This window comes from Phascolarctos cinereus, unplaced genomic scaffold (assembly GCF_003287225.1).
Source record: "Phascolarctos cinereus isolate Bilbo 61053 unplaced genomic scaffold, phaCin_HiC Scaffold_726;HRSCAF=1367, whole genome shotgun sequence".
Classification (NCBI taxonomy): Eukaryota; Metazoa; Chordata; class Mammalia; order Diprotodontia; family Phascolarctidae; genus Phascolarctos; species Phascolarctos cinereus.
The window spans coordinates 256,403,941-256,429,439 of NW_027556098.1; the positions used below are offsets into that span (position 1 = coordinate 256,403,941).

Below are 25,499 nucleotides of genomic sequence, written 5' to 3' on the forward strand. Positions count from 1 at the left end.
ATTATGTTCTGACAAGCCTGGAACCAAAACCAATGCTGCATTTCATCCTCTATCAGACAAACTTTACATGCCAGCGACAAAGAACTGAGAGTGACCAGTAAACACTGCTTCCTAGCATTTCTTTTATTATGCTTAGACAACTGAATCAAGAGGACCAGTATGTCATTCAGGAAACTGGGAGACAAAATGTGGTGCCAAGATGTAAGTCAGACGGAAGGATAAGAATAGAAGTGACTTCTAGCTACTTTTTATGAACATGAAGCTTGGACTTGTCATAGATATTTGTATCTGGCTTTCATGTCATTTCAGCCATAGTGCCTTTGACCTGTACTTAACATTAAAGAGCACAGCAGATAATAACAAAAATGAGCTCCTTAAGTTTTTCATTGTTAAGAAGTTAATATATTTTGTTTTGGAAATAGAGTTAAGACAAAGTTTTATTGTTTTCCATTTTATAGTTGCAGTAAAGCTATAAGGAACATTTTGACATTTTTTTTTTGGTTAGGCAGTGGGGTTAAGTGACTTGCCCAGGGTCACACAGCTAGTAAGTATTATGTGTCTGAGGTCGGATTTGAACTCAGGTCCTCCTGAATCCAGGGCCGGTGCTCTATCCACTGTGCCACCTAGCTGCCCCCTACAAGGAACATTTTGCTCCTGAGGTAGGTTTTCTAGTTCATAGAATCATAGAACATCAGAGACGGAAGGAGTCTTAGAGACTTTCAGTTTTAGCCCCCTCATGTCATAGATGAGGAGACAAAGGCCCATAGAGGATAAGTAACTTTCCCAAGATGATTAATGACTTAGTGGCAGAGCAGAGACTAAAATCCATATCCCTTTACCACCCTACTGTCAGTTCTATCTTATGGACAATCCACTATGTCCAAGGTAATCTGGTGTGTTGTTTGGGTTAGGGAGGAAAGAAGACAAAAATAATGCAACACAGTAATTGATGACCTTATAGAGTCTCATATATATATATATATATATATATATATATATATATATATATATATATATATATGTATATATATATATATAAAACATAATAGTAATAATAATAATAATAATAATAACATAGCTAAAATTTATCTAACACTTAATATAAGTCAGCCACTATGCTAAGTGATATAGAATTATTATCTCATTTGAATTCATAACCCTGGGAAGTAAGTACCATTATTACCACCATTTTACAGGTGAGAAAATGGAGGCAAACAGAGGCTAAATGGCTTACCTACTATAACACAGCTAGTAATGTCTGAGGCAGGATTTAAATTCAGGTCTTCCTGACACCAGGTCCAATGCTTTATCCATTGTGCCACCTAGCTGTCTGCCGATAAGATGTATCCCTTATTAAAAGAAAAATCTTTTGGGTTAGATAAATGTAGTAATGAATACAAGTATAGATTGGCAAATAGCAAATCTGTAATAAGTGCTGTCCAACTGACTAATGGCTGATAATCATTCTGAGCCTTGTCAGTACTCTGTTACTTTGACTCTGTGGTTTTGGTCTAGTTGTTATTCGTAGTCAGCTTTTTAGAGAGCGTGGCATTTGGTGAGAAACCCTCATGTTTCATGTTCAAATAAGAGGAAAATGTCTGGAATGTTGGATTGAAGTTGATACATTCTTCCAGAAGTAGAGAGAGAACATAACAGTATAATCTATAGGATACAACTCATTGTCATGATACAGCCAAGGGAAACAAGATTCATCCTTGGAGGTATTTCCTTGGTACTACTCTTTTGAAGGACAATGCAGTACTGGAATAAAAGCTTCAGGCAGAGGGTTGGCAACAGGAATAGGCCAGTCCTCAGGCATCAGACATATAAAGTTCAGAAAAGCTCATCACCAGGCAATGGAATGATGAGCAGCTACTCACTAAACTGTTCAATAAGGTAAGAGAAAGACTATGGTCAGTGTCAGTGGAAGGAGCACCTATACAGATGAATCATGAGTTAGGTGATTATAAATATGTATATATATATATATATATATATATATATATATATATATATAGAGAGAGAGAGAGAGAGAGAGAGAGAGAGAGAGAGAGAGAGAGAGAGAGAGAGAGAGAGAGAGATAAATACACACACTTAAGTGGTTTTACTTTTTTCTGTAAATATGTCAATACTTCAGGAATGAGTGATTTCATTGGCATGCAAACTCCCTCCATGAACACAGATTGCAGTGCTTTTATGTCTTAGTGGATGGTCTTCCAGAGTTGTTTTGACAGAAAAAAAATCAATCTAATCAATAAGCCTTTATTAAGTGCTTACTGAAAATTCTTCATCCCTTTGCCAGCCATATGATGTTTCTCAGAACCTAGTGAGGTTGATTCTTAGGCAGCAGATATACAGAATTCATCACTAGTCCTCACTCTGCCATTAGGTAACTTTGTAATCTTAGTTAAGTTTCTTAACCTTTTCTGCCAAAGTCTCTTGGTTAGACGTCTGTTCTGTGTTTTATGAAATTATAACTAAAATAATGGCTACTATGAGAGCCAATGTGATACCCTGTGAAAAGAGCACTTGATTTGGAGTCAGAAAACCAGGATTCAGATGGTGATTCTTGTTTATTTTCTCTGTGACTTTGAAGTGAAAATCACTTGATCTCTCTGAGGCTCAGTCTCATCATCTACAAAATGAAAGGGTTGACAAAAAGATTTTTGAGATCTCTTTTAGCTCTAAATCTATGATTCTACAATCCTAGTGTGATTGACCATATTCTAGTCCTAGTATGTCATTATTATATCACCACTCATATCTTTGCCTTATTTCTCATATATACCCTTACTTATATTTGTATACTTTACATGGGTAATTTCTCCTTTTCATGTAAAGTTTAATGCAGTAATTTTCAGGGCTTGTGGGGGTGAAATTCACTTATTTATTATTTCAGTTTGATGTCTAGTTGGCAACCAAGGCATCTGGTCAACCTAAACTTTTCCAGTATTTTTATTCTTTCTTTCTCCCCATGCAGCATCCATCACTTTATCACACAGCATGCCTTATGGTGTTAAAAACATATTGCTTCTTATCACTGGATCTGTATTGTTGCTTCTAAATCCCCTCCATATTGATCCTGAAGCCCAGTCTTCTCTAGTCTTCTGCTATTATGCAAAACCTCCCAATATTATGCATTGCCTCAAATGACAAGTGTTCATCTCAAGGATAAACTCAATTTTTGTGTTTATCCTACTTATTGTGGGGAAGTGCCCTAGAACCAACCCTCTAACACTGACCTAGAGCTGGTGATTATCTTTTGCACTTTCCTGAAAATCTGAAATTGATTTAGAACAAATAAAAATTAAATTGCTATGCTCTAGACTACAGAAATGCCTCCAAGTATGTTTGCCTAAGTATACCATAATAGAAGGAATAGGTTTTAGATTCATGACATAACTTATATATTTGTTGATTTAAGATATGAATGATTTTACAAGGTTTTTATCATTTCTAAAAAGTTGAAAACCACTGTCTATGCAAAAAAATAATAATAAATTTGATGTGGCAATGATAGCTTTCAAAGGAAAGCTATTCAGTTACTTGAATTTTTTTTTAAAGTGAACAGAACAGCCCATTATTTTCTTTTGTAGTCCCTGACTGTGTGGCCTGAGGCTAGATATGAACTCAGGTCTTTTCTGACTCCAGGCCCACTACACCATCTAACTTCTTTGATGGGGCAAATAGTACTTGAACTGCTTACTCATACACATAATGAAAATAGAAGCATGCCTTGCTTTGAGAATGTCTGTTCAACAAAAGGTTGGTTGAACTTAGTTGCTTTAAATATAGTGATTCAGTTTATAAAAATAGGGATGACACATGGCTGTAGAAAGGTATCTGTAACATAGATGCACTTCTATGATGAATTATTATCATTTTTTAAAAAATAGAGTGAAAGCTTCCTATGTCATTTCACAGGTCAGGAAGGAAATTTACAGGATATTCACTTGAAGAAATTCATATTTAAGTCTTTTTCAATTTTGGGTCTTTATTTCACTATCAACCAAAATAGTTAATGAAAGTGTAAAAAATACATAGTTTGTGTCCTCAAACTTACTATAATAGACTGAAGATCAGTATCTAGACATTGTCTTGTGGGAATATGTATTAAATATGTCATTTGAATACAAGTCACAAGTTAAGGTTAAAAAAGAGAGTTGGTAACCTGACTTCTTCAATATTTAACTATAGGTGTTTGAAGAGCAAATGATATCTATTCTGTTCTGTAGAAATTAGCTGTTTGAAGTCTGTTTTGATCCCCCAGTGTGTACTAGAATTATGTTGTTCCAGTGCATTATAGCTGAGGGTATAATAAATCCTTGATGTGAATTTCATGCTTAAAAACACTGGGAATCATTTTTTATAGCCCAGTTAGATTCTTTCCCCTTTACTTTTGGCCTTTGGGAGCAGACATCTGTTGCCTCCTCCTATAGCTTGGGCCAACAGATGGACCTTTCCAGAGTAACTCACTTCTCAGATAGATATGGTGAGAGAATCAAACACTAGAAATTAGGCAATTTTCTTAACTTATTGCTTTAACTTGGTGCCCAAGCTTGGAACAGTCCTAATAGAACCCTCTCATCTGGGGATCTGAGCTTGCTTCTGTTGATACAGGTCTTTGAATTGCTTCAAGTTATAGTCAGTGACAGAATAGGGCTAGGACTGCCTGGGCTCGTCTTTAGGTTCCTAGGTTCTGTCATTTTGCTGTGGATCCAAAGATTCCCAGTTTGGTGTAGATTCCAGTGAGCTATTCCAGTCCTGCTAAATAGCTACTCATCTCCTGGAAAGCCCCCTTATCCACTCCACTCTTTCTGAGTTTGGCAAAAAGATTGTTTCCATACCACATTATCTTTCCTCTGTCTTGCTGTCCCCAAGAACTCATTTCTAACAAGAGTGGACCCTTAGACCTCTCCAGTTGTCACATAGACTTCCTTGCTTATTAACTCCTAGCTACTGAGAGGTAGAAAGTGAAGCAGTTGTTCACTTCATTAAGTTCTAATTTGTTTAAAAGCAGTTTTCAACCGGTCTTTGAAATTCAAAATTTGTTAACTATTAGTTATCACAGTTGGTAATGAAGAGATTGGAACAGATCAACATCTCAGGTCCCTTTCACTTCTCAAGTCCTAGGATTCCATACCTTTAATATTGTTAGATATTTGAAAAAGATTACATTTAAGTTAATTTGCTGGGAGTAGTGCTCTTGGGGGTGGAGAATGGTGCCTGATAATAGTCATGGGAGGGTGTTATGTAACTTCTCTAAAAATTCATTAGAGATTTTTGTAAAGGTTAATTGTTTTTTTGCTTGTGTTTTTGCTGGGTTTGGTGGAGGAGTAAAAAAAATCTGCCTGATTTTTTTTTTAACAAGACTCCAACCTGTTTATGGAACTCACAGGGCAATAAAATGCCAAGACTGTTTACTTGCCAGTGCTGCCAGGATACCCTTGGAGTAATTCAGAAAGGCCACCCACATAGGTTTCCTTCTTTTAAAGAGTGATTCAGGTGCTTGATTTACCAGTTTCCACCCCCCACATCTAAGTACAGACACACACGTACAGTTGAAATCTAGTTGGAGCCAAGGATGCCAGTAACTTGACCAAAATGTGGTGTCAGCTTCCTGGGTTATGTGGAAATGTTTTGTACTTCAGTAAACCAAGTAGTAAACTTGGATGTACGAAGGCTGTTACAATATTCTCCCACCCATCCTTTAAGCTGCGTTACTGCAGAAGTAGATCTTGTGCTCCCTCATCTGCCTCCTTAAATCTATCCTGGCTCCTTTAAAACCCAATCTCCTTTTAAAAACAAGGTGAAGAGGCTTCCACTTTTCCTTTTCCCCTTTCCCTTTTCTCTGGGCCTCTCCCACTTCCCCTTGCACTGCCAGCTCTGTCTTCCTTCTGTAATGGGGAGCAGATTGCTACGTATACTTCTCTCCCCTTCATAAGGAATGTGTTCATGACCCACAACTTTCAAAAGTGCTGTCAGTGCTGGTCTTCTGATTATTGGAAAGGCATTCCCCTAACACCTTTGCAACTGGCTGTATTCTAACTACCTTCATAATCTAGGTGTTCACCCAGGCACCTGGGAAGTGTGATTACAAATCAGCCTCTGTTGACTCAGTCTGGTGTTGTGTGCTTCCTCTGTGAAGTTAGAGAACACTTGAAAGCCACAAGCTACTGGTGTTTTTTTTAAAGCCTCTTTTGGCATAGGCACTAAAGCTTAAGTATCGAATTAGGAAGCTTTCCAATAACCGCCCTCTTCATGCAGCTAAATGTAGATTACAGCTGTCCCTTTTGGAAACATGCATGCAGTAGTATGCTGAGGGCTGACTGGAATTTTCTTTCTATTTTCCTTTCCAGAGTATCTCCCTTGCAGAAGTCTGAAGTTGTTGACATGGTTAAGAAGCATGTGAAAGCCATCACCCTCGCCATCGGGGACGGTGCCAATGATGTGGGGATGATCCAGACTGCTCATGTTGGCGTAGGGATCAGTGGGAACGAGGGCATGCAGGCAACAAACTCCTCCGATTACGCCATTGCACAGGTCAGAAGCGTGACGGAACAGCTGCTGTGGCCTGCTGACAGAGGTGTCAGCTGTGCAGATGCCCTTGGTTGCATCTTATAGAATTTCTACTGCTTCTTTTGAGGCTTGCCATCTAAAAACAATACCACCGGGGTATCTGGGTTTCTCTTTGGTCTTGATCTTCACATAGTTGGAAGCGCCCTTTCCTACAGCTTAAGTTTCTCTCGGCCAGCTGTGGGTCTTGCCCACGTTGTTCTGTCATCAGGGAAAGGCGCCATTCATGACAGCTAAGTCTACAGCCCTGCTAATAATAATCCTTCTCCCACCCACGTTGGCAGTTTAGCTTAGCTAGCATCTCTTGGTAAAGAGCTTTTGTATCTGTAATAGCCATACTCTCCTAGTTAACGGTGTAGTACACCTTGGTTGGTTTGTTCCACACCCCCACGCCACCGCCCAGTTACCTGTTGTAACTGTTTCTTCTCAGTCACTGAAGGGTAGTTTAATGTGGTGGTTTCATTGTTTTCAGTACAAGTAACCAGGGACAACTTTTAGTTTAGCCGCTGCCTTCATGAGTTATTTTCCCTGGGATCATCTATTTCATTTGGATTTTAATGACTCCATGTTCAGCAGCAACATTTATAACCACACACACAAGCCAAGACCATCCTGTGTATTCCTCTCTAAACCAAAAGCTCCATGCGAAAACATCCGACAAGTTTAATGCAGTCAGTACCAACTCATACTAGAAAGAAATGCTTTGATCTGTTACTTGGTGGTATCCAAGAGACAAAAAGAATCAACCATTGCTCCTCATAGTTTAGACCATATTTTAAATCATCCATCATCAACAAGCATTTCATTAAGTACCTCTTATGTGCTAGGCACTGGAATATAAAGACAGCATCCTTGCCTTCAAGGCACTTACAGAGAGATGGACAAAATGTTTATATACAGATCTTTCCATAACATATCCCCAAAGTAACTAGGGGAGGAAAGGCCCTAGCACCTGGGGGGAATCAGGAAAGGCCTCAAGCAGAAGAAGGTTGTGCTAGAGAAGAGTCCCAAAGAAACCTAAAGATTTTAAGGGGCAGAAATATATATGCACCTCAGACATGGGGAATATACCAGCATAAAGCGACAAAGGTAGAAAATATGGGGTCATGCAGAAAGAACATTAAGGAGACCACGTTGGCCCAACCAAGAAATGAGTGAAGATAAGTAATGTAATATGTAATGAAGTTGGAACAGTAGGTTGGAGCTTCTATTTTATCCTAGAGGTATTACAGTGTAATACATTGCTATAAAGAAATATTTTTTTCTTCTCTTGTTAGTTGATTAGGCAGCTAGGTTGCACCACAGTTCACAAAGTACCAGGCCTGGCATCAGGAAGCCCTGAGTTCAAATCCAACCTCACATACTTGCTGGCTATGGACCCTGTTCAAGTCCCTTAGCCTTTGCCTCAGTTTCCCCAATGTAAAACAGGGATAATAATAGTGCTTATTATAGTTGTTATGAATATCAAATAAGACAGTAATTGTAAAGAGCTTAGTATAGTGCCTGGCATATAATAAGCTCTATGTAAATGTTAGATAGTACCTTCATTTTATAGTGATGAAAATCTTTCAAAAGACATAATACTTTTAATCAGCATCAATATCTTTAATAAAGTCAGTCTTACCCACTGCTTTTCATTCTTAAAGGGGCATACATGATGCAGTGAAGAGTCAGAAGCAGTCCTATGCACCCCTAGTTTAGATACTCATCTACCCTGAGATTAGGTGATATCTTGAGGTTTCACATGGTTTTGTGTTTCTTTAGCTACACCTAAGGAAATCCTTACGGTCTTGAACAACATAGGAAAAGTCTTCCTCTTTAAGGAAGATAAAATCCTCAAGTCCCTCTCTGAATTAATGCTGTGATTGTGCAGACCTGAAACCTGGGCCCAGAAGCATTAGGTGGTCTGCCTGAGGGCAGAGTACAGGAACCATCCTAGAGAATAACAGTTATGTGCATGGACAGGGTGACAGCCATGTTATATATACCCTATGACATGCAACCTTCCCTAGGTTAGCAAAAAAAAAACTGTTTGGAAGTCTTGCTTTCCTAGAATATATCAGAGACCAAATGTTATGGACCATGAAGTTATTAAATATTTGAGTTACAGACTTGTAGGGCTGAAAGGGAATCTCATGAGATTCCTGGGCATTCTAGGCAATTATCTACCCATTGCTTAAGAATGTCTAGGAAAGTAGATTCAGTAACCTTCTTTTAGGAAATGGAATCCTAATGAGAAGAGGACTGGACTTTTGAGCAGTTCTTACTTCAGACTAAAATACTGAGTGGAAGGTAGAGGGGTGTAGTGAGCAGTGTTCTGAAACAGAGCCTTTTGATTTTCTTGCTCTAGTTGCAGCCAACTGTTTTCTAATTGAAAAGCTAGTGGCCTCCTCTGCAGACTCTCCCTTTCTCCATCTCAGCCTAATATCAGCATTAGCCTTATAAGTAGGCATGTTCATTCTGTCCTTAAGGCTCAGGTCTCCTCCTACTCTTCCACCTTGCTTGATAGAGTAGAAAAAGCCCTGAACCAGGAGTTATAGGACCTTATTTCAAATTGTGGCTCTATTACATCTGTGTCCTTGGCCGAATCATCTAGCATCTTTGGGCCTCAGTTCCCTCATTAGTACAATGAGGGGGTTGGACTAGATGACTTCTAAGGTTCCTTTCAGTTCTAAATTTATGATCCTATGAAATTCTACTGTCTTCTATTGTAGATTAACTCCTTTGATCCACTTTTAAAATATAAAAGATCCCTACAAAAGGTAATACTTTTAGCCTTATTGGTCATTAATAGCTTGATGTGAATGAGTTTTAAACATCTTTCCTAAGAGCAACTATAAGCAATGGGAATTTAAAGAGTACATACACTGCTTCCATACAGGAAAGGAAGGGATGGAAAGACCTGACGACAACCTTTGTCAACTTTACAGTTTTGCCAAGGGCTGACTTTGTCTTTATCCCTCAGCATATCTGTGTTGTTCTATAGGTTCTATACTACCTTTTCTAACCTTTCTGAATCTACACTTTGACCACTGCTACCACCACTGGAGTGATAGCTTCTCTTTCCTTTCCAGCTTCCATTCAAGTGGCACACAACTTTGCTTGTTCTCCTTGTTACTAAATAAATGAGGATAGTATTATACACCTAGCCTATGCCTTCATGTTTCTTTCTAGAGAGGACATCCCTATCTAGAGAGACTCATCCCTCTACCTTTTTTTTTAAGTTATGCAAAACATTTTCGTATTAGCCATATTGCAAAAGAAAAAAGCAAACAAAAATAGTTGGTTTTTTTTTAAAAAAAGTATGCTTCAGTCTGCATTCAGAGTTCTTCAGTTCTTTCTTTGGAGGTGCATAGCATTTTTCATCATGGGTCCTTTGGAATTGTCTTGAGTAATTGTCTTGATCAGAGTAGCTAAGTCTTTCACAGCTGGTCAGCATTACAATGTTGCTGTTACTGTGTAAAATGTTCTCTTCATTCTGATGCTTCCCTTCTCATGAGTTCAAATGAGTCTTCCCAGGTTTTACTGAAAGCATCCTGCTCATCATTTCTTATAGCACAAGAGTTTTCCATCACAATCGTATACCATAACTTGTTCAGCCAAATAATGGGCATCTTCTCAATTTCCAGTTCTTTGCCACCACAAAAAGAGCTGCTATAAGTATTTTTATACAAATAGGTCCTTTCCCCTTTACTTTGATCTCATTGACTCCCTACTTTCTTAATTTTTTCAAAGCACCTCAAGAAAAGTAGAATTTTGATTTTGGTGTTTTTCCCTGAAGATAAATCATTGCAAAGCTAAAAATTGTGACATTAGAGATGACTCAAGCAGATGTTCTCTGTGCTCATTGATGTTTAATGTCAGGGGTCTGGGTCAAATGCAAACTTCCTTTATATTTGTTTTAGTTAGTTATTTTATGATTCCCTATTCTCCTCTGGAATACTTAATGAGCCTTTATGGAGAGTTTTATTTTTCCATATGTGCCTATTCAAGGCATTTCTGCATCAAAACTTTCAGTTTTCGAATAAGATGCTAAGGTACTGTGCATTACACAGATATCTGGCAATAGCATATGAGAATATGGTCTCACACTAGACAGAAGCACCTCTCTCTGCATGTTATCCTTGGGGAACACATTGTAGACTACATACTTCCTCCTCTTACTTGTATTATTTTGAGTACAGAACTTCTTTTTAAAGAAAAATCAGTTGCATTTTAGCAGTAAGCCCAAACTAATAAAAGGTTCACAATATCCAATGAATTTTTTAATATTCATAGACTGTCAAACATAGCCTGATTGCCACTTCTGGGTACACAATGGGGATTTGAACTGTACTGTGCTCCTGTACTGCCTGCAGCAATTGGTTAGGACAGAGTCCTCTTGACCTTCAGCCCAGAAATAGGGAGATTAAGATTTTATTTCAAGGAAACTGAAAGGAGAATTGGAGGACCCTGTGTAAAATATATTTAATATTCCAAAACTGTGATAGGAAGAATGAGGTTAGTTAGCCTTAATGTATTCATGCTAGAACACTCTAAGAGCTTAAGAATCTCAAAGTGATACTTTTGCCTCACACCAATGCTCACCTTTAAGGTTTTTCTATGCAATAGAAAGGAAGGGAGCAAGCCTGATGGTCAGGAATAGGTAATTTGTCTATGTGGGAGCAGTCAAGGTATGCCAAGAAAGGCCCCTGTGCCAAAGTGAGATTTTATTCTTTTGTGTTAAACGTTACCGTTTCCCTACAGGCCTCTTTCCAAGTGCTAGTGCCCCTGACAAAAATAACTGGATTGTCACTGTCACCCTGTCACCTTATTGTAAATTACTTAATCCACATCACTTCCTTAATTGGCTAGACTTCTGCCTTCATGTTAAAGTGCAGAAAGTGGATGTTGGGGATAATCATTTATTTATTTTTAATTTATTCATTCATTCATTTGTTTATTTATTTATTGGAATTTGGCCTTGTTGGTTTGTTTTTCCTGAAGGCTTAGTTCTAGGAGATGGAAGAATCTCTGTTTCTCTGGGTAGGAAAACTAAGGCAGAATTGTTTTCATTTGTCCCCAGTTGTACAGAAAGTTAGTGGTTCAACTGGAACTTTCCATTCCCTCTAAAATGCCCTTTTCATTAAAAGCTAAGGACTTAATCCCTCTTCCAATGATGAAAGTTCCCAAACCCTGGGATTTAAACTATGCAAATGATAGCTGGGCAAAGACATTAAATGTTTAAGTGCTCTCATAAAATGGAGATTAAGTAGTAATTTTAGTTTAACAGGTCAAGTTATTGTCCCCTGGGTTGGACACTGCACCCCCTCCCCCATCCCAAAGTGAATTGCAATTTGCTAATCTTGTAGTTTCAGAGCCTTCTACACAAAAGGAAAACCTCAGACCTAGCAGTGAGAGGCCTGAGATTTTTCAAACTGCCACTAAATGATTTATGTTATGAAATGGTGAGCTCTTAGCTTCTTGAATTGACTGTTACTTCTCTCTTTCTCTCAGTTTGCCTACTTGGAGAAGCTTCTACTGGTGCACGGAGCCTGGAGTTACAATCGAGTGACCAAATGCATCTTATATTGCTTCTACAAGAATGTGGTGCTTTATATTATTGAGGTAAGGTTGGAGACATGATCTTCTGTGAAGAGATGAGCCTTTGGCAGAGGGGTTAATAGCTGGAGAGTGATTTAAATCATGGAGAAAGGGAGATATTTGTAGATTTAAATTAATCTCAGTGAAATAACTTGTTGATATGCAAATATTTGTGGAAAAGATGTCATTCTAATGTGTTGAGATAATGTGGGGCATAAGTAACTTGTTTTGGAGTCATAATGTGCCCCTGTGCTAAAATATGGATGCCTATAGGAATCAGCAATCTATGCATCACCATCATTTTTAGAGAAGAGTTCTTACCCCAAACTGCTATTAGAGACCATTCTAAGCATTCAGCTAATAGATTTGGGGACAGACCTTTTTCCCTAGTGCCTGTGCTATTCTCTTAACTTCATCACCTGCATAAAGAGAGAAGGAAATAATAATTCATCCACTTCTATTTCCAGACCAATATGTAGGAACATCTAGTTCATGCCTTCTAGCTCTTAAAGGTGGCTGGAGCCAGGTGAGCCCTGAACATTATATGGCAAAGGCTCACACCTGCATGTGGCGCCGCCCCCGCGCCTTCCCCCCACCCCCGTGGCCATAATGAAGCTTGTGTCAGTCCAGATCTTTGCTTTCATGCTGTCTTTGAATGAACAGAATCTGGTGTCTGTATCCATTTTTGTCATTGACCTTGCCATTTTTCTGTGAAGTCACTATTCCTGGTTAAGTGTCCTGAGTATGTGTATGTATGTGTGGTCAACAAGTTTACTTAAATCTATCTAAATGAGCTCAGATTTTGTTGTCAAACGGATTCCAGGATGCTGATAAGATGGTAAGCTCATTGAAGATCAAAGGCTGTAAAAATGGGCCTGGGGTCCAATCATGGGTCAATTTCTGTGGCAAAGCAAATCTTCCCCCCTAGCTACTAAATACTATTGGAGGCAAACTGTCAATTCTAAAATCATTGACAGTTACTAATAACTCCCCGAAGCCAACTTTTTTTGAAGCTAAGCAAAGCGACAGTTCTCATAACCACACAAAGTCAAGTTGGATTTTCTACTCCTATGAAGGTCCCTCATTTATGAGTACAGATGCCATATGAAAGAAATGCAGTTTTGTGGCAGTAGTGGTATATGTACATCTTTGCCCAGGCATTCTCGTTTAGAAAAAGAGACCCCCCACTTTCATACCTGTACTAAAGCTGAAGTAAATGAATCTTGAAAATATCTGCCATTGCCAGTGACAGAAATCAATCCAAGAGTTCCCTCTCCTGAGGAATAAAAAGAGAAGAAAACAAGCAATTCATTTTAGGGAGGCGGTAGCAGTGGGAACAAAGTTGAATCTTATTAGAGTTCTTAACAATAATAATAAAAATAATAGCTAACACTTATATAGCTCTTACTATGTGCCAGGCACTGTACTAAGCATTTTATAATTATTATCTTATTTAATCCTCACAATAACCCTAGGAGGTAGGTGCTGTTATTATCCCCATTACACAGATGAGGAAACTGAAGTAGATAGCAGTTAAGTAATTTGCCCAGGGTCACAATAGCTATTAAGTACCTAAGGCCAGATTTGAACTCTGGTCTGCCTGATTCCAGGCCAGCAGTCAACATTAATAATAATAACTCAGGTTTTTTAGCATACTTTAAGGTTCCCAAGTCAGTCAGTCCTTTTTCAGTCATGTCCAACTCTATGTGACACCACTTGGGGTTTTCTTGTCAAAGATGCTGGAGTGGTTTGCCATGTCCTTCTCCAGCTCATTTTACAGATGAGGAAACGGAGGCAGACAAGGTTAAGTGATTTGCCCAGGGTTACACAGCTAATGTGCATTTGAGGTCTGATTTGAACTCAGGTCTTCCTGACTCCAGGCCCAGTACTCTATCCACTGCACCATCTAGCTGAGCTAAGGTTCACAAAACATTCTACAAATGTTATTTTATTTGATCTTCATATCAGTCCATTTTACAAATGAAAAACTGAGGTGCAGAAAGGTTCATTATTTGCTAATGTCACATTTCAACATAGGTCTCCCTGAGTCTAAGTGTAGTGTTCTGTAAATTTATATGATCATAGAGTAGAAGATTTGCTTATCTTTTTGGCAGCCAACTAATAATCCTCTTAGCCTTGGTAATTAGGGCATCTATTATTTTATGGCCTTGAATGGTTTTCCCTGAAAATGGTAGATGCAGATAATATATAAAACATTTGCAAAAACAGCTGTGATATTATGTGATATGATCCAACTGTTCTCTTTGTCTCCTGATAAGCCTGTATAAAATCATGTGTTTGATCATTGGCTAATGTTTCCCCTATCTTAACTGAAATATTTTGGCTTGATGATTCTCTGGTGAGGTGAGTGCCAGGGTATGGCAATTTTATCTGAATAGAAATTTCTATGTAAATAGAAGAATAGGATTTATCATTAAAGAATGCTACATGTTACTTTAAAAATAAATAATTAAAACCCTGGAAATTAACTTGACTTTACTTCTTTAAGAGAATTCCTTTTGTTTAAGGTCTTTTGCTTTCCTATATTATGCAAATATATGGTAAATACTCCATGGGGAAAAAAATCTTAAATGAAGTTTGGGATGAGAGGTTTTAGTCAATGTATAAAAACCCTCATGTTTAAAATGAAAGATAAAAGAAATATGTTATTGATTTGTCCATATTTCTCACATCCATTCTTGCTTGAAATGATAAGTTCTTATAGGGACACGGATCAAAGGATCATAGATTTAAAGCTGGTAGGAACCTTAGAGGTCATCTAATCTAGCTCTCACAGGTTTGATCTTTTTTATTCCTTTCCTCCTATTTGTAGCATCCTTTGAGCCCCTAGAAAATGTTTTCTTCTCTGCCTCTGCAGCTGTGATAGGAGTGACTGACTCCCCATATGTCACTTAGGGTAGTACATAATTAGATTGAAGTAATTTAAGAGACGCCCAGTATCCACCCCCACACTTCATCCCAAATATCATGTGTATTTTAAGCTGACATAGCTGTTGGCTTTGGGAAGTTCTTTATTTATCTGGTGTTTCCCATTATCAACCAATTACAGATAGTCTAGACTTCTTATCTAGACATTCCCCATTAAGCCTCCTACTCTCCATGGGTTCCTTCCTACTCATTTACACCTACTATCTCACCCATGCTTTGTGGCTCTAATTAGGTGATGAAGATGAGGCTGTAAGGTTAAGAACAAAAGTCTGCTGAACTTAAAATGCAAATGAAACTTAAGATTCAAAGAGTATCATAGAAGCACTTTCAGTTCTGAAATTTGTTGCCAAATAACATTTGTTTAAAACCTACTTTAAAAAACACTTTACAGCAACATGAGGAATTAAGGAAAAAAGCTATTTAGATTTCACTGTCACCTTCATATTGGTGTTTCCAAAAAATATTGCTTTGAAAGCCAAAAAAAGAAAAAAATCTATGACTAGCCATAGATTGGTTGTTTTAGGGTAAAATGTGTGCTTCCATAATGTTTTTAAAATTAATTTTTATTCATATTATTTGTTTTTACATTGCCTATGTTTCCTAAAACACCCCTACTCTTACTCCTCCCAGAGAGCAAACCCTTATAATAAAGAATTAAAAAGATGAAAAAAAATAGTTTAGGAAAACTAATTTGTATATTGAGGAAGTCTGTCATATACAATATTCCACACCCATAGTTTTCTATCTCTGCAAAGAAGAAAGACTGGGGGAAGGGAGATAGCTTCCCATCTCTTTTCTTTGGAGCCAAACTTGATCCTTAATAATTTCTCAGCATTAAATTTTAATTATGTTTATATTGTTATAGTATTATATAGTAGTGTTTTCCTGGTTCTGTTTATTTCATATTGTATCAGTTCATAGAAATCTTCTCATTTTTCTCTACATTCATTTTTCATCGTATTTTATAGCACAGTAATATTCTATTAAATTCACATATCACAACTTGTTTATCTATTTTTCCAGTCAGTTGGACAGGCATCTACTTTATTTCTCGTTCTTTGCTACTACAGAAAATGCTGCTATAAAAATTTTGGTGACTGTGGGGCCTTTTTTGTCATTTATCTCCTTGGGGTATGTATGCCTGCCAGCAGAATCTGTGTGTCAGAGGAAATTAACATTTAAGTCACTTTCTTCAAGTAACTGGAGTCAGGTACAGTGGTAAGATTGCTGTCCTTGGGTCATGAACACCTGAGTTTAAATATAGCCCTGGACAATTATTATTTGTGTTACATTGAACAAGTCATTTAACCTCTGCCTCAGTTTCCTCAACTGTAAAATGAGGATAATAATAGCACCTACCTCCTAGGGTTATTGTAAGGACAAAATTAGATAACTATGTACAATGCTTTGCAAACCTTAAAGCAGTATATAAATGTTAACAATGATGATGATAATAATAATGATATAATTCTGAATTATCTTTCCAGAATTATTAACCCAGTTCACAGTTCCACCATCAATGAGTTAAGGTGTCTGTCTTTACCAACCCTTTCAATAAAGACCATTCTCTCTTGTCATCTTTGCCAGTTTACAAAGAGGTGAAACATCAGAGTTGTTTTGATATATATCTTATTAGTGACTTGAGATATTATTTTGTATAATGATTATTATTAATAAAAATAGCTCATTTTTGTATAGTACATTTAAGTTTATTCTTCACCCATGTCCCTTAACAGAATGAATGAAACAGACTTCTATGGCAATTTGCTCTTAGCCAGATGTGATACCATTTCTAAAACAAAAGTCTTTTGTTTCCTTATCCACTGGGCAACAAAAAAACAAAACAAAACACAATTCTCACTGCTATTTAGTTATTAAACAAAATTCAAATAAGTAAATTGAACATAGACTTTTCTCTTCCCCAAATCTTTCTGTCTATTTATATGCTTATTATAGAGTTAGTTTCCTGTCAATATCAAGAAAAAACTCTCAAGAACATCTATTCTTTAAACAAATCTTCCCCAAAAAAATATTTTTTAAAAAATGTTATGGAAAAGGCTATGACATTGCCACTAAAATAGGGGTTAATTAAGTAAAATGTCCTAATTAATTTCTATGGCATAATTTATTCTATAGTTAAGCTTCATTAAGGGTTAACTAGACTTTTGTGGTCTAGTTTTCTGGCTGGGAACTGGACCATCATTATAATAATGTTTATATGAGAAAAATGCATTCTGAATTCCAAAATTAGAAACAAACTTTTGGAATTTTTATAAATTGGGGATTTTCTGTAATCCATGGGGGAAGGAGAGGGGACCTAAACATTATGATAGTGGAGATGAAGAAGTGATAAAACAACAAAAAGGTCAAGTATTTGTTTCAAATCAAGAGTAAGTTAAAAAAAAAAAAGAAAAAAATGAGCTAATAAATCCACTATCTTCAGCATTTCCCTTGAGTTTTAAAGTATATGCCAAGCAAAATCAATAACAAAGATGATTTTTCCAGAGCATCTACAGCATATACATTGTTATACACTTTCATTATTATGTCTGGATAATACATATCAAATGATTTCCCTAGGCTTTTTGTCCTAAGGGCCTGATGAAACTGTATGATATCTCAAATGAATCTGCAATCTCATTCACTTAGGAGTTCTTACAGTGATACAGATTGTAACCCATCTGTGCCTTTCCATCCTGTTGACCTCTTATCCACATCCACCTAAGAATTTACCATAAGTGGGCTACCTAACTTGCTGGAGGCCTTCCTTATTCTTTCCTGACTTCTTAAGATTATCAGTGAAAGCACTCTGGCTGGCTGCTCGACACTTCCCTCATTCTTGCCCCATTTAATCTAACTATTTTATCTTTCTGCCATGCCATTCTTTGACAATATCCTTCACTCCTTTCATTTGGAGTTCTCTTTTGATTATGTTACAGATTGCTGTCATCTACAGTATGGTTTTCCATTGCCCACATTTGGACTTCCATAGGCAGTGGTATTCTACTTCTTGCTGATGAATAGCAACATTAGTAAAAATGTTTACATTGAAAAAATCACTTCTGGGGTAGCATAGTGGATAGAACACTGGCCTTGGAGTCAGGAGGACCTGAGTTCAAATGCTGACTCAGACACTTTCTAGCTGTGTAACACTAGTCAAGTCACTTAATCCCAATTGCCTCCAAAAAAAAATCATTTCTGCCTATCTTTTGGGCAGCAGTTATGATAGGACACAGAGTCAGAAGATGCGCTTTGCAATTTCTTGAAAGCAATCCATCCTGAATTCCTTCTTATTTTTAACTGTATCCAGCTGAATGTCTATATGTCTATATGTCCATTCCAGATAGACATCCTATTGGATCAGCTCTATTGGGTGTCCATTCAGATGCATACTGAAATATTGACAATAGACATTATTATTTTCTTTTTTTTTCTTTTTTTTTTTTGAGAGGCAGTTGGGGTTAAGTGACTTGCCCCGAGTCACACAGCTAGTAAATTTTATGTGTCTGATTTGAACTCAGGGCCTCCTGATTCCAGAGCTGGGGCTCTATCTATTGTGCCACCTCTCTGCCTCCGACAATAGACATTCTTCATCCATTTATTTGGTCTTTCCTGTTAGATGGATAGGCCAAACTGCTTTAAGTGATTACAGATGTCTCCCAAAAGGCTCTATATCAATCGACACAGTGTCATCCCCAAATTGGAATGTCTGACCATTCATAAGAAATCCCTTCTCAACCTAGACTCTGTACTGGGGCATCAGAGTAGCACATACTTTTGGCAAGTATATATCTCCTTGTTTCACATTTCACTTGATGCTTTTTGTCATAATCATATAACAGTGACCTGGAACAAGGAGATAGATAGCACCATAATATTATTATCATTATCATCATCATCATCATCATCATCATCATCATTATTATTATTGTTGTTGTTGTTGTTGTTGTTGTTGTTGTTGTTGTTGTTGTTGTTGTTGTTATTTAGGGATATGTAGTCCCTTTGGTATAATTGGGTCAACTGACTAAGGTCTTTGGGGCCATGATGAACACCCAAATGAGCCAAAGCTGAGAATGAGCTATAGGTCTTTGGACCTGACAGACTCTTTATGGGGTTCAGGGCAATCTACTTTTGCTACTAACTGGCTCAGAGAGAGCTGTGCTATTTAATGCACTATTTGTCCTTGTGAGAGTTTTTGTTTGGTTTCTTTGCTTTTTTGCTCTCTGCCTCTAACTCAACCTTGACAAATTTGGACTGGCATTTGGGATCAGCTCACAATAGTCTGCACATATATTTATAGATTCTGCAATATAACATCAACAGCATTTTTGTTTGTATTCTTGAAATCAACATGTGCCTATTTTATTAAGTGTGCAAAGCATCATACTAAGCAACCAGGAATTCAAAGACAAAAATAAAGGTACTCCTTCATTAAGAGACTTAACATGTAAATATTGGTTTAAATTCATCTTAGTTGTTAACTCTTCCTCATACACTTTATGCAATAATAGGTAGGGGAAAATATAACCAAAACACACTGCTCTGTGTTAATGTCCTTTGAGCCTAACCATTATATGCTAATACTTCTTGTATCACCTTTTGAACAGATCTTCCATTATGTGCAAGAAATAAATTACTAATTAGCAACATTTCCTGGAATCATAAACCTTAGAAGGGGAAGGGATTTTAGAATTCTATTCCACTCCTCTCATTTTATAAATGGGGAAACAAAGGCTCAGAAGCAGAAGTGATTAGCCTAAGGGAAGTATGACTCATTGCAAAAATCACTAATTCATAGATCAGTAAATATGTTGGTATGGGAACTTCTTCCATGGATACAAATCACAACCCCACTCTAACTTGGCAGATATTTTTTTTCTGGGTTCTAGGGATTAAAAAATTGATAACCCTCTGAAGTCAACCTTATGATAAGCTTCTAAAAATCAGGGTAGGTAACCTATTGCTGGACCCATCCCCATATCCTTTTCAGCTTGGAATAGGGCCTGCCAGAGCTTATACTTCACTGGTGTGACCTTCCAGAACCCAGGGTTACCTCCCATATTCCATTAAAAGTGTGAACTCTTTGAGGGCAGAGACTTGACTTCTGCCTTTTCTTTGTATCCCCAGTGCTTAGCAAACATGTTAAACACTTCGTAAATACTTGTTGATTGATACCATAGTAAGATATTGGAGAGCAACTTTAGCAAATGACTTATAAAAATACCTTGTATAACATTCTTGAAATTTTTGTAGAAGGGGAAGATAAAAGTATATGGAAGTATCAAAAAGACTTTTTGAGAAAAAAGAAGAAAAAGTAATCTTTGCTGTGGGTTAAGTTTTTATTCATTCAATTCAACCAACATTTTTAAAGCATCCTCTATGTGCAGGCACTGTGCTAGAGACGGGGATATGAAGGCAAAGCAAGATGGGTTTGTTCCTTTACCAAGTTTATGTTCTGGGGGAAGAGGGACAGAGCACAGACACAGATAAGTAAATACAAAGGATTTTGAGGAGTTGGAAGAAAACCAACTACTAAGGAAATAAGGAAAGGCCTTGTGTAGGAGATATCATGTGAGCTAGGCCTCTAAGAGAATTAGGGATTCCAAGAGGCTGTGGGAGGAGAGGGTTGAACATTCTTTGCATGAGGGTACAGGAACAACACAGAGGTACAGGAATGATAGAGAATGTCATGTACATAGAATAACAAGTTCAGTAGATCTCTTTACATGGGTAGGAGTCAGATTTTAAAGGGTTTCAAGTGCCAAACCAGAGTCTGTATTTTATCCCAGAGGCTAAAGAGAATCTACAGAAGCTCCCTGAGCAAGGGAAGCTCCCTGACTAAGAGAAGATAGTGATCAGACTAGTGCTTCAGTAATATCAGTTTGGTAGCCGTGTAGAGAATGGATTGAAGAAGGAAGAGAGTAGAGGAAAGGAGATCACTTAGAAGGCTACTACAGTCATTCAGTCAAGAAACAATGAGAACTGGGTGAGGGGTGGGGGAGAATGGCCTTAGAAGTGGAGAGAAGAGAACAAATTCCGTAGTTGTTATGGAAATCAAGACTTCATCCCTAGGTTGATTGGACTTAGTGAGTGAGGATGAAGGCTGAGTTGAGCATAATTTCCCTTTCAGAAAACAGGAGTGCCAATTAAACAAATTGACAGTTGTATACCAGACTGTGAACCTGTTTACTCAAAGGTGACAGTGACAAATGGCTGTTGGGATTTGACCTTTCCCTTAGTTCACTAAGCTAGTACTTGGAGACTAGTGTGTGTATGCATGGGCATGGTGCTTTCCTCTGTACACATGAACATAAGGATGCCCTGTGCTCTAAAACAAACATTCGCTACCCATGTCGCTTGCTTAACAAGCCTTAGTAAGCATAGAAACATGCATTGTCTGGAATCTAATTCATGTTGATAAAAGTAGAAATTCATTTGTATGAAAAAAATTTAAAATTTTAAAACCACATGAAAATCATGGGAAAATAGAGCCTTACTGTTATGTGGTTTTTAATGTGGAGAACCACCTAAGATTACTCATGAAAATCTGGACCAGAATAAAACAGCTAAAAAAAGAAAAGAAAACTAAGAAAATATAACATTTCAAGAAGTAGATTAAAAACTAGGCCATACTTGCCAAATTTTCATTTTCTATATATCTCTAAAAAGTATGATGGAGCATGCTTTATTCATATCTTGTCAACTTAATCCAAAGAAGTCTCAAAGGTGTCTGTACACTTTGATTTTTCTTTTTCTGAAAACATATTCACATTCCCTTTGGCTGTTTTGCAACTCCATTTTTTTCTGTTAGGGCTCTGATGTTTTTTTCCCTTGCATTTCAGTTCTCTGTTATGTTAAAAAATAAAATAATTCTCAGGAAATGGCTTGTAGTCTTGCCCCTTCCTCAGCTTTAATCCATGATTTACTTCTTGTTTGGGGAGTCTTTGTGTAGTATGTTAATCCCTAGAGTTTCGGTCAGTTACAGAGATAAATCCGAACTAGTTTCTATTTCCCTAAAGTAATGCAGATTGCACAGTGAATTGGTTAAGGTGGCCCCCATCCTTCTTAAAGAATTGTGCCTTAAATCCTACAGGAGACAGAGGATGTAAGGAGAGTAGTCAACATGGGTTCATCAAAATATCATCTTTTGGGACAACCAGGTGGCACAGTGCTTAGAGCTCCGACCTTGAAGTCAGGAGGACCTAAGTTCAAATCTGGTCTCAGACGCACAACAAATACTAGTTGTGTGACCCTGGGCAAGTCACTTAACCTCAATTGCCTAACCAAAAAAAAAAAGCCAAAATATCTTTTGTTTCTCCTAAATTTAATGCTTACCATAAGTAAGACAGAGAATGAGTTTCGCATCAGCACTAAGTCAAAAAAGTATGTATTAAAATTGCTGCCCTGTACCAAGCACTGTGCAAATAAGCAGGGGAGGGGAAGGGAGAGAAGGGGCCACCTGTGCAGAAATGGAAAAAAAACAGGTCTTGCCCTCGAGAAACTTACAATCTAATGAGGGAGAAAACATGCAAACTGCTTTGTACAAATAAGGTATATACAATGTTAAACTGGAGATAATCAACCACAGGAAGGCATTAGCATTAGGGAGGATTGAGAAAGGTTTTTCTCAGAAGGTGGGGAAACCCAGGGAAGGGCTAAGACTGGAGGTGAGGAGTCAAATAGTAACATTGTTATAATAAATGGCAAATTGTAATAATGGCTGAATCCCATAGCCTTAATCTGATGAGTTTCACAGGGATGTTACAAAAGATTATTTCACTGTTCATGGAAGTACTTTCTTTTTCGTTTGAGTGACCAGGGGGAAGGACTAGACAAGTTTTAGGGTATATCTGGGATGTACAACAGCTCCTAGAATAATTGAAGTAGAGCAAAGCCTTCGTGATTGCTTCATCCAGTCCACTGTTTGGTCAAAAAAATGGCAATACAATAACATCTTTGGAAACTACTATCCCAAGGGGATCCTGCTGCTTAGCCAGGTCTGCCATGTAATAATGAATCCTGGAATTACATATAAAGAATTATACACAAAAATGAAACTGTTGGTAAAATTAAAACAAGAGTGTTCTACTTCTATAATACCAGGTCCTATCAAGATTTCTCAGAGGTTACTTGAGAATTATAATATATTCTTTCTTCAGTATCAAAATAAATGTGTATTGATGAGAATTGTGAGATAAGAAAGCTAAGGTCCAGAAAAGTCAATTGACTTTAGCCAATATCAAATATCTAATGGCCCATTCAAGACAAGAATGCTAGAATCTCAAGATATAAAGAGACCTTAGAGGTCATCAGGTCTAGTTCCATTCCTCTGACATCTAGTCATGTTTCATGCTGGTTCCAAGTACATAGTATACTCATTGACTTGAAGATTTTAAGAGGGAAACAGTGGTGGTGACTTTCTGTCCTTTTGATAATTCTATAGATCACTTAGTTAAAAGACTTCAGTACTGAATTTCTTCAACATTAAAGATATACAAAAAAACCCATTCATATCTCTAGCTTTTTCATAATTTCATCAATATGCATTCATTTTGATACTGAAGAAGAATATGTTATAGTTCTCAAGTAACCACTGAGAAATCTTGATAGGACCTGGTATTATAGAAGTAGAACTTTCTTATTTTAATTTTACCAACAGTTTTATTTTTGGTATAATTCTTTATATGTAATTCCAGGATTCTTAATTACATGACAGACTTGGCTAAGCAGCAGGATCCCCTTGGGATAGTAGTTTCCAAAGATGTTATTGTATTGCCTCTACCATTTTTTTAACCAAAAAAAAATTGTTACTTTTTTTTCACAGAATAATCCATGCAGATAATCTTCTTAGCTCATTTTATTCAAATGAAATTAAAATTTTATTATAATTTTAGTGATTCTGGGCAACTAAGAGTAGGCCAGTGGGAAATTTGGGTCTTTCTAAAACATTGTATAATAGCAGCAATTCTCAATTTAAAATTGATTTACTTTATCATAAAGTGTATTTGTATATTGGAAAATGGTAAAAAGTAATTTGTGAAAATTGTTTAGTTTACAACCCTTATTTACTATAAAATCATAAAGCAGGGAAAGTTTTGCCAGTCTTTTACCTGAAAGCTAACGATTAGAGAATGATAAATTAATTCCTCCATCAGTTATATAAGATCAAAATTCCTTAACGTGGCCTAAATCTTAGAGTATGTTTTGGGTTGCTGTAGTTGTCCAGTTGCAATTCAGAAACTCTGAGGGTTGGAAAGAACCATTGGGCCAATTCTTCGTCTTCCTCTATTCCACAGACGGCTTTAAGAGGAACCCTTTTTATTATCTTCAATTCTTTGTGGGATAATAATTGATATTATTCTTAAAGGACTAGACCAATTCAATGGACCACTGGTTCACAGTATTTTGGAGTGTCTCTCAAACTGCCATAGGGATTAGTTGTACTCTCAATTTATACCTGTGGCTCAGGAAAACACATAATGGCAGAAAGCTACCCTGAGTTCACCTATGCATTTAAATGAATGTGTTTTCTGCACCACAGTAGTAGCTATATGCATTTGAAAAACTATAAAACATATTTGAGAGGAACATTATTTGGTCTGCAGATTTTTTTTTTGCCAATTTGTGGATTCACATACAGATTTGTGGGCCCCTTGCAGTAATTCTGCACCTACACAAAAGTTTGTAGTGTACAGGCTGGGGACCATTACAGTAGGCATTTATTAACCACCTATTCTGTGCAAGGTTCATTGACAGGTGCTGACAAGCCAATCATCCCCACTGGCTTGATTAACCTGCACTAACTTTCTCTGCCATTTGACAAAAGGCCCCATAGCCACTACTAGACCAACTGCTATGGGCTTCTGCTTGAAGTAAGCTCAATAACCTAGAAGAAGGATTTCCTGGAACCCAGCTGCTTTGACAAATCTACCATCCCTGGAATCTATCACCTCTTTTAAAGTGAGAATCAGTAGATAATAATAATTTTTAAAGTGTACTGTATAACAAATTTGACAGAAATGAATCTATTCTACATGTTAAAAATATAGAAGGGATATAAACGTATTTTGAGGAGATGCTATGTCAACATCTACTTGTAGATTTATGGTAAGCTCTCATTAAGTACTTTTACATTATTTTTAATGAACCTGCTTTTAAATAAAGGTAACTTAGATTTAATTGTATTTTAAAGTTAAGTAAATGAGTAGAGGTTGAACATAGAGATTTGGTGATATTTTATCAGAACAACCTTATGTTAATAACTTTTTTTTCATCAGCAAATATTTTCAGTCTGATAGAAAGCATTATTTCATCTCCCAAATCCTGAATGTTCCAGTAAAAGTCACATTTCCCATTCTACATCCTCATTAGTAACTTTGTACTGACTTTTT

At 37.1% G+C, this 25,499-nt stretch overlaps 1 protein-coding gene across 6 annotated transcripts in view; it reads left to right on the forward strand.

Annotated features, from left to right (window-relative positions):
* Positions 1–25,499, forward strand: part of ATP8A2 (ATPase phospholipid transporting 8A2) — a 756,382-nt gene that overhangs the window by 494,411 nt on the left and 236,472 nt on the right. For all 6 annotated transcript variants that reach the window (XM_020997141.2, XM_078147076.1, XM_078147075.1 and 3 more), the window contains exons 26-27: positions 6,360–6,543; positions 12,073–12,183. In XM_020997141.2, coding sequence (XP_020852800.2) covers positions 6,360–6,543; positions 12,073–12,183 — 295 coding nt within the window. The remainder of the gene's footprint in view (positions 1–6,359; positions 6,544–12,072; positions 12,184–25,499) is intronic.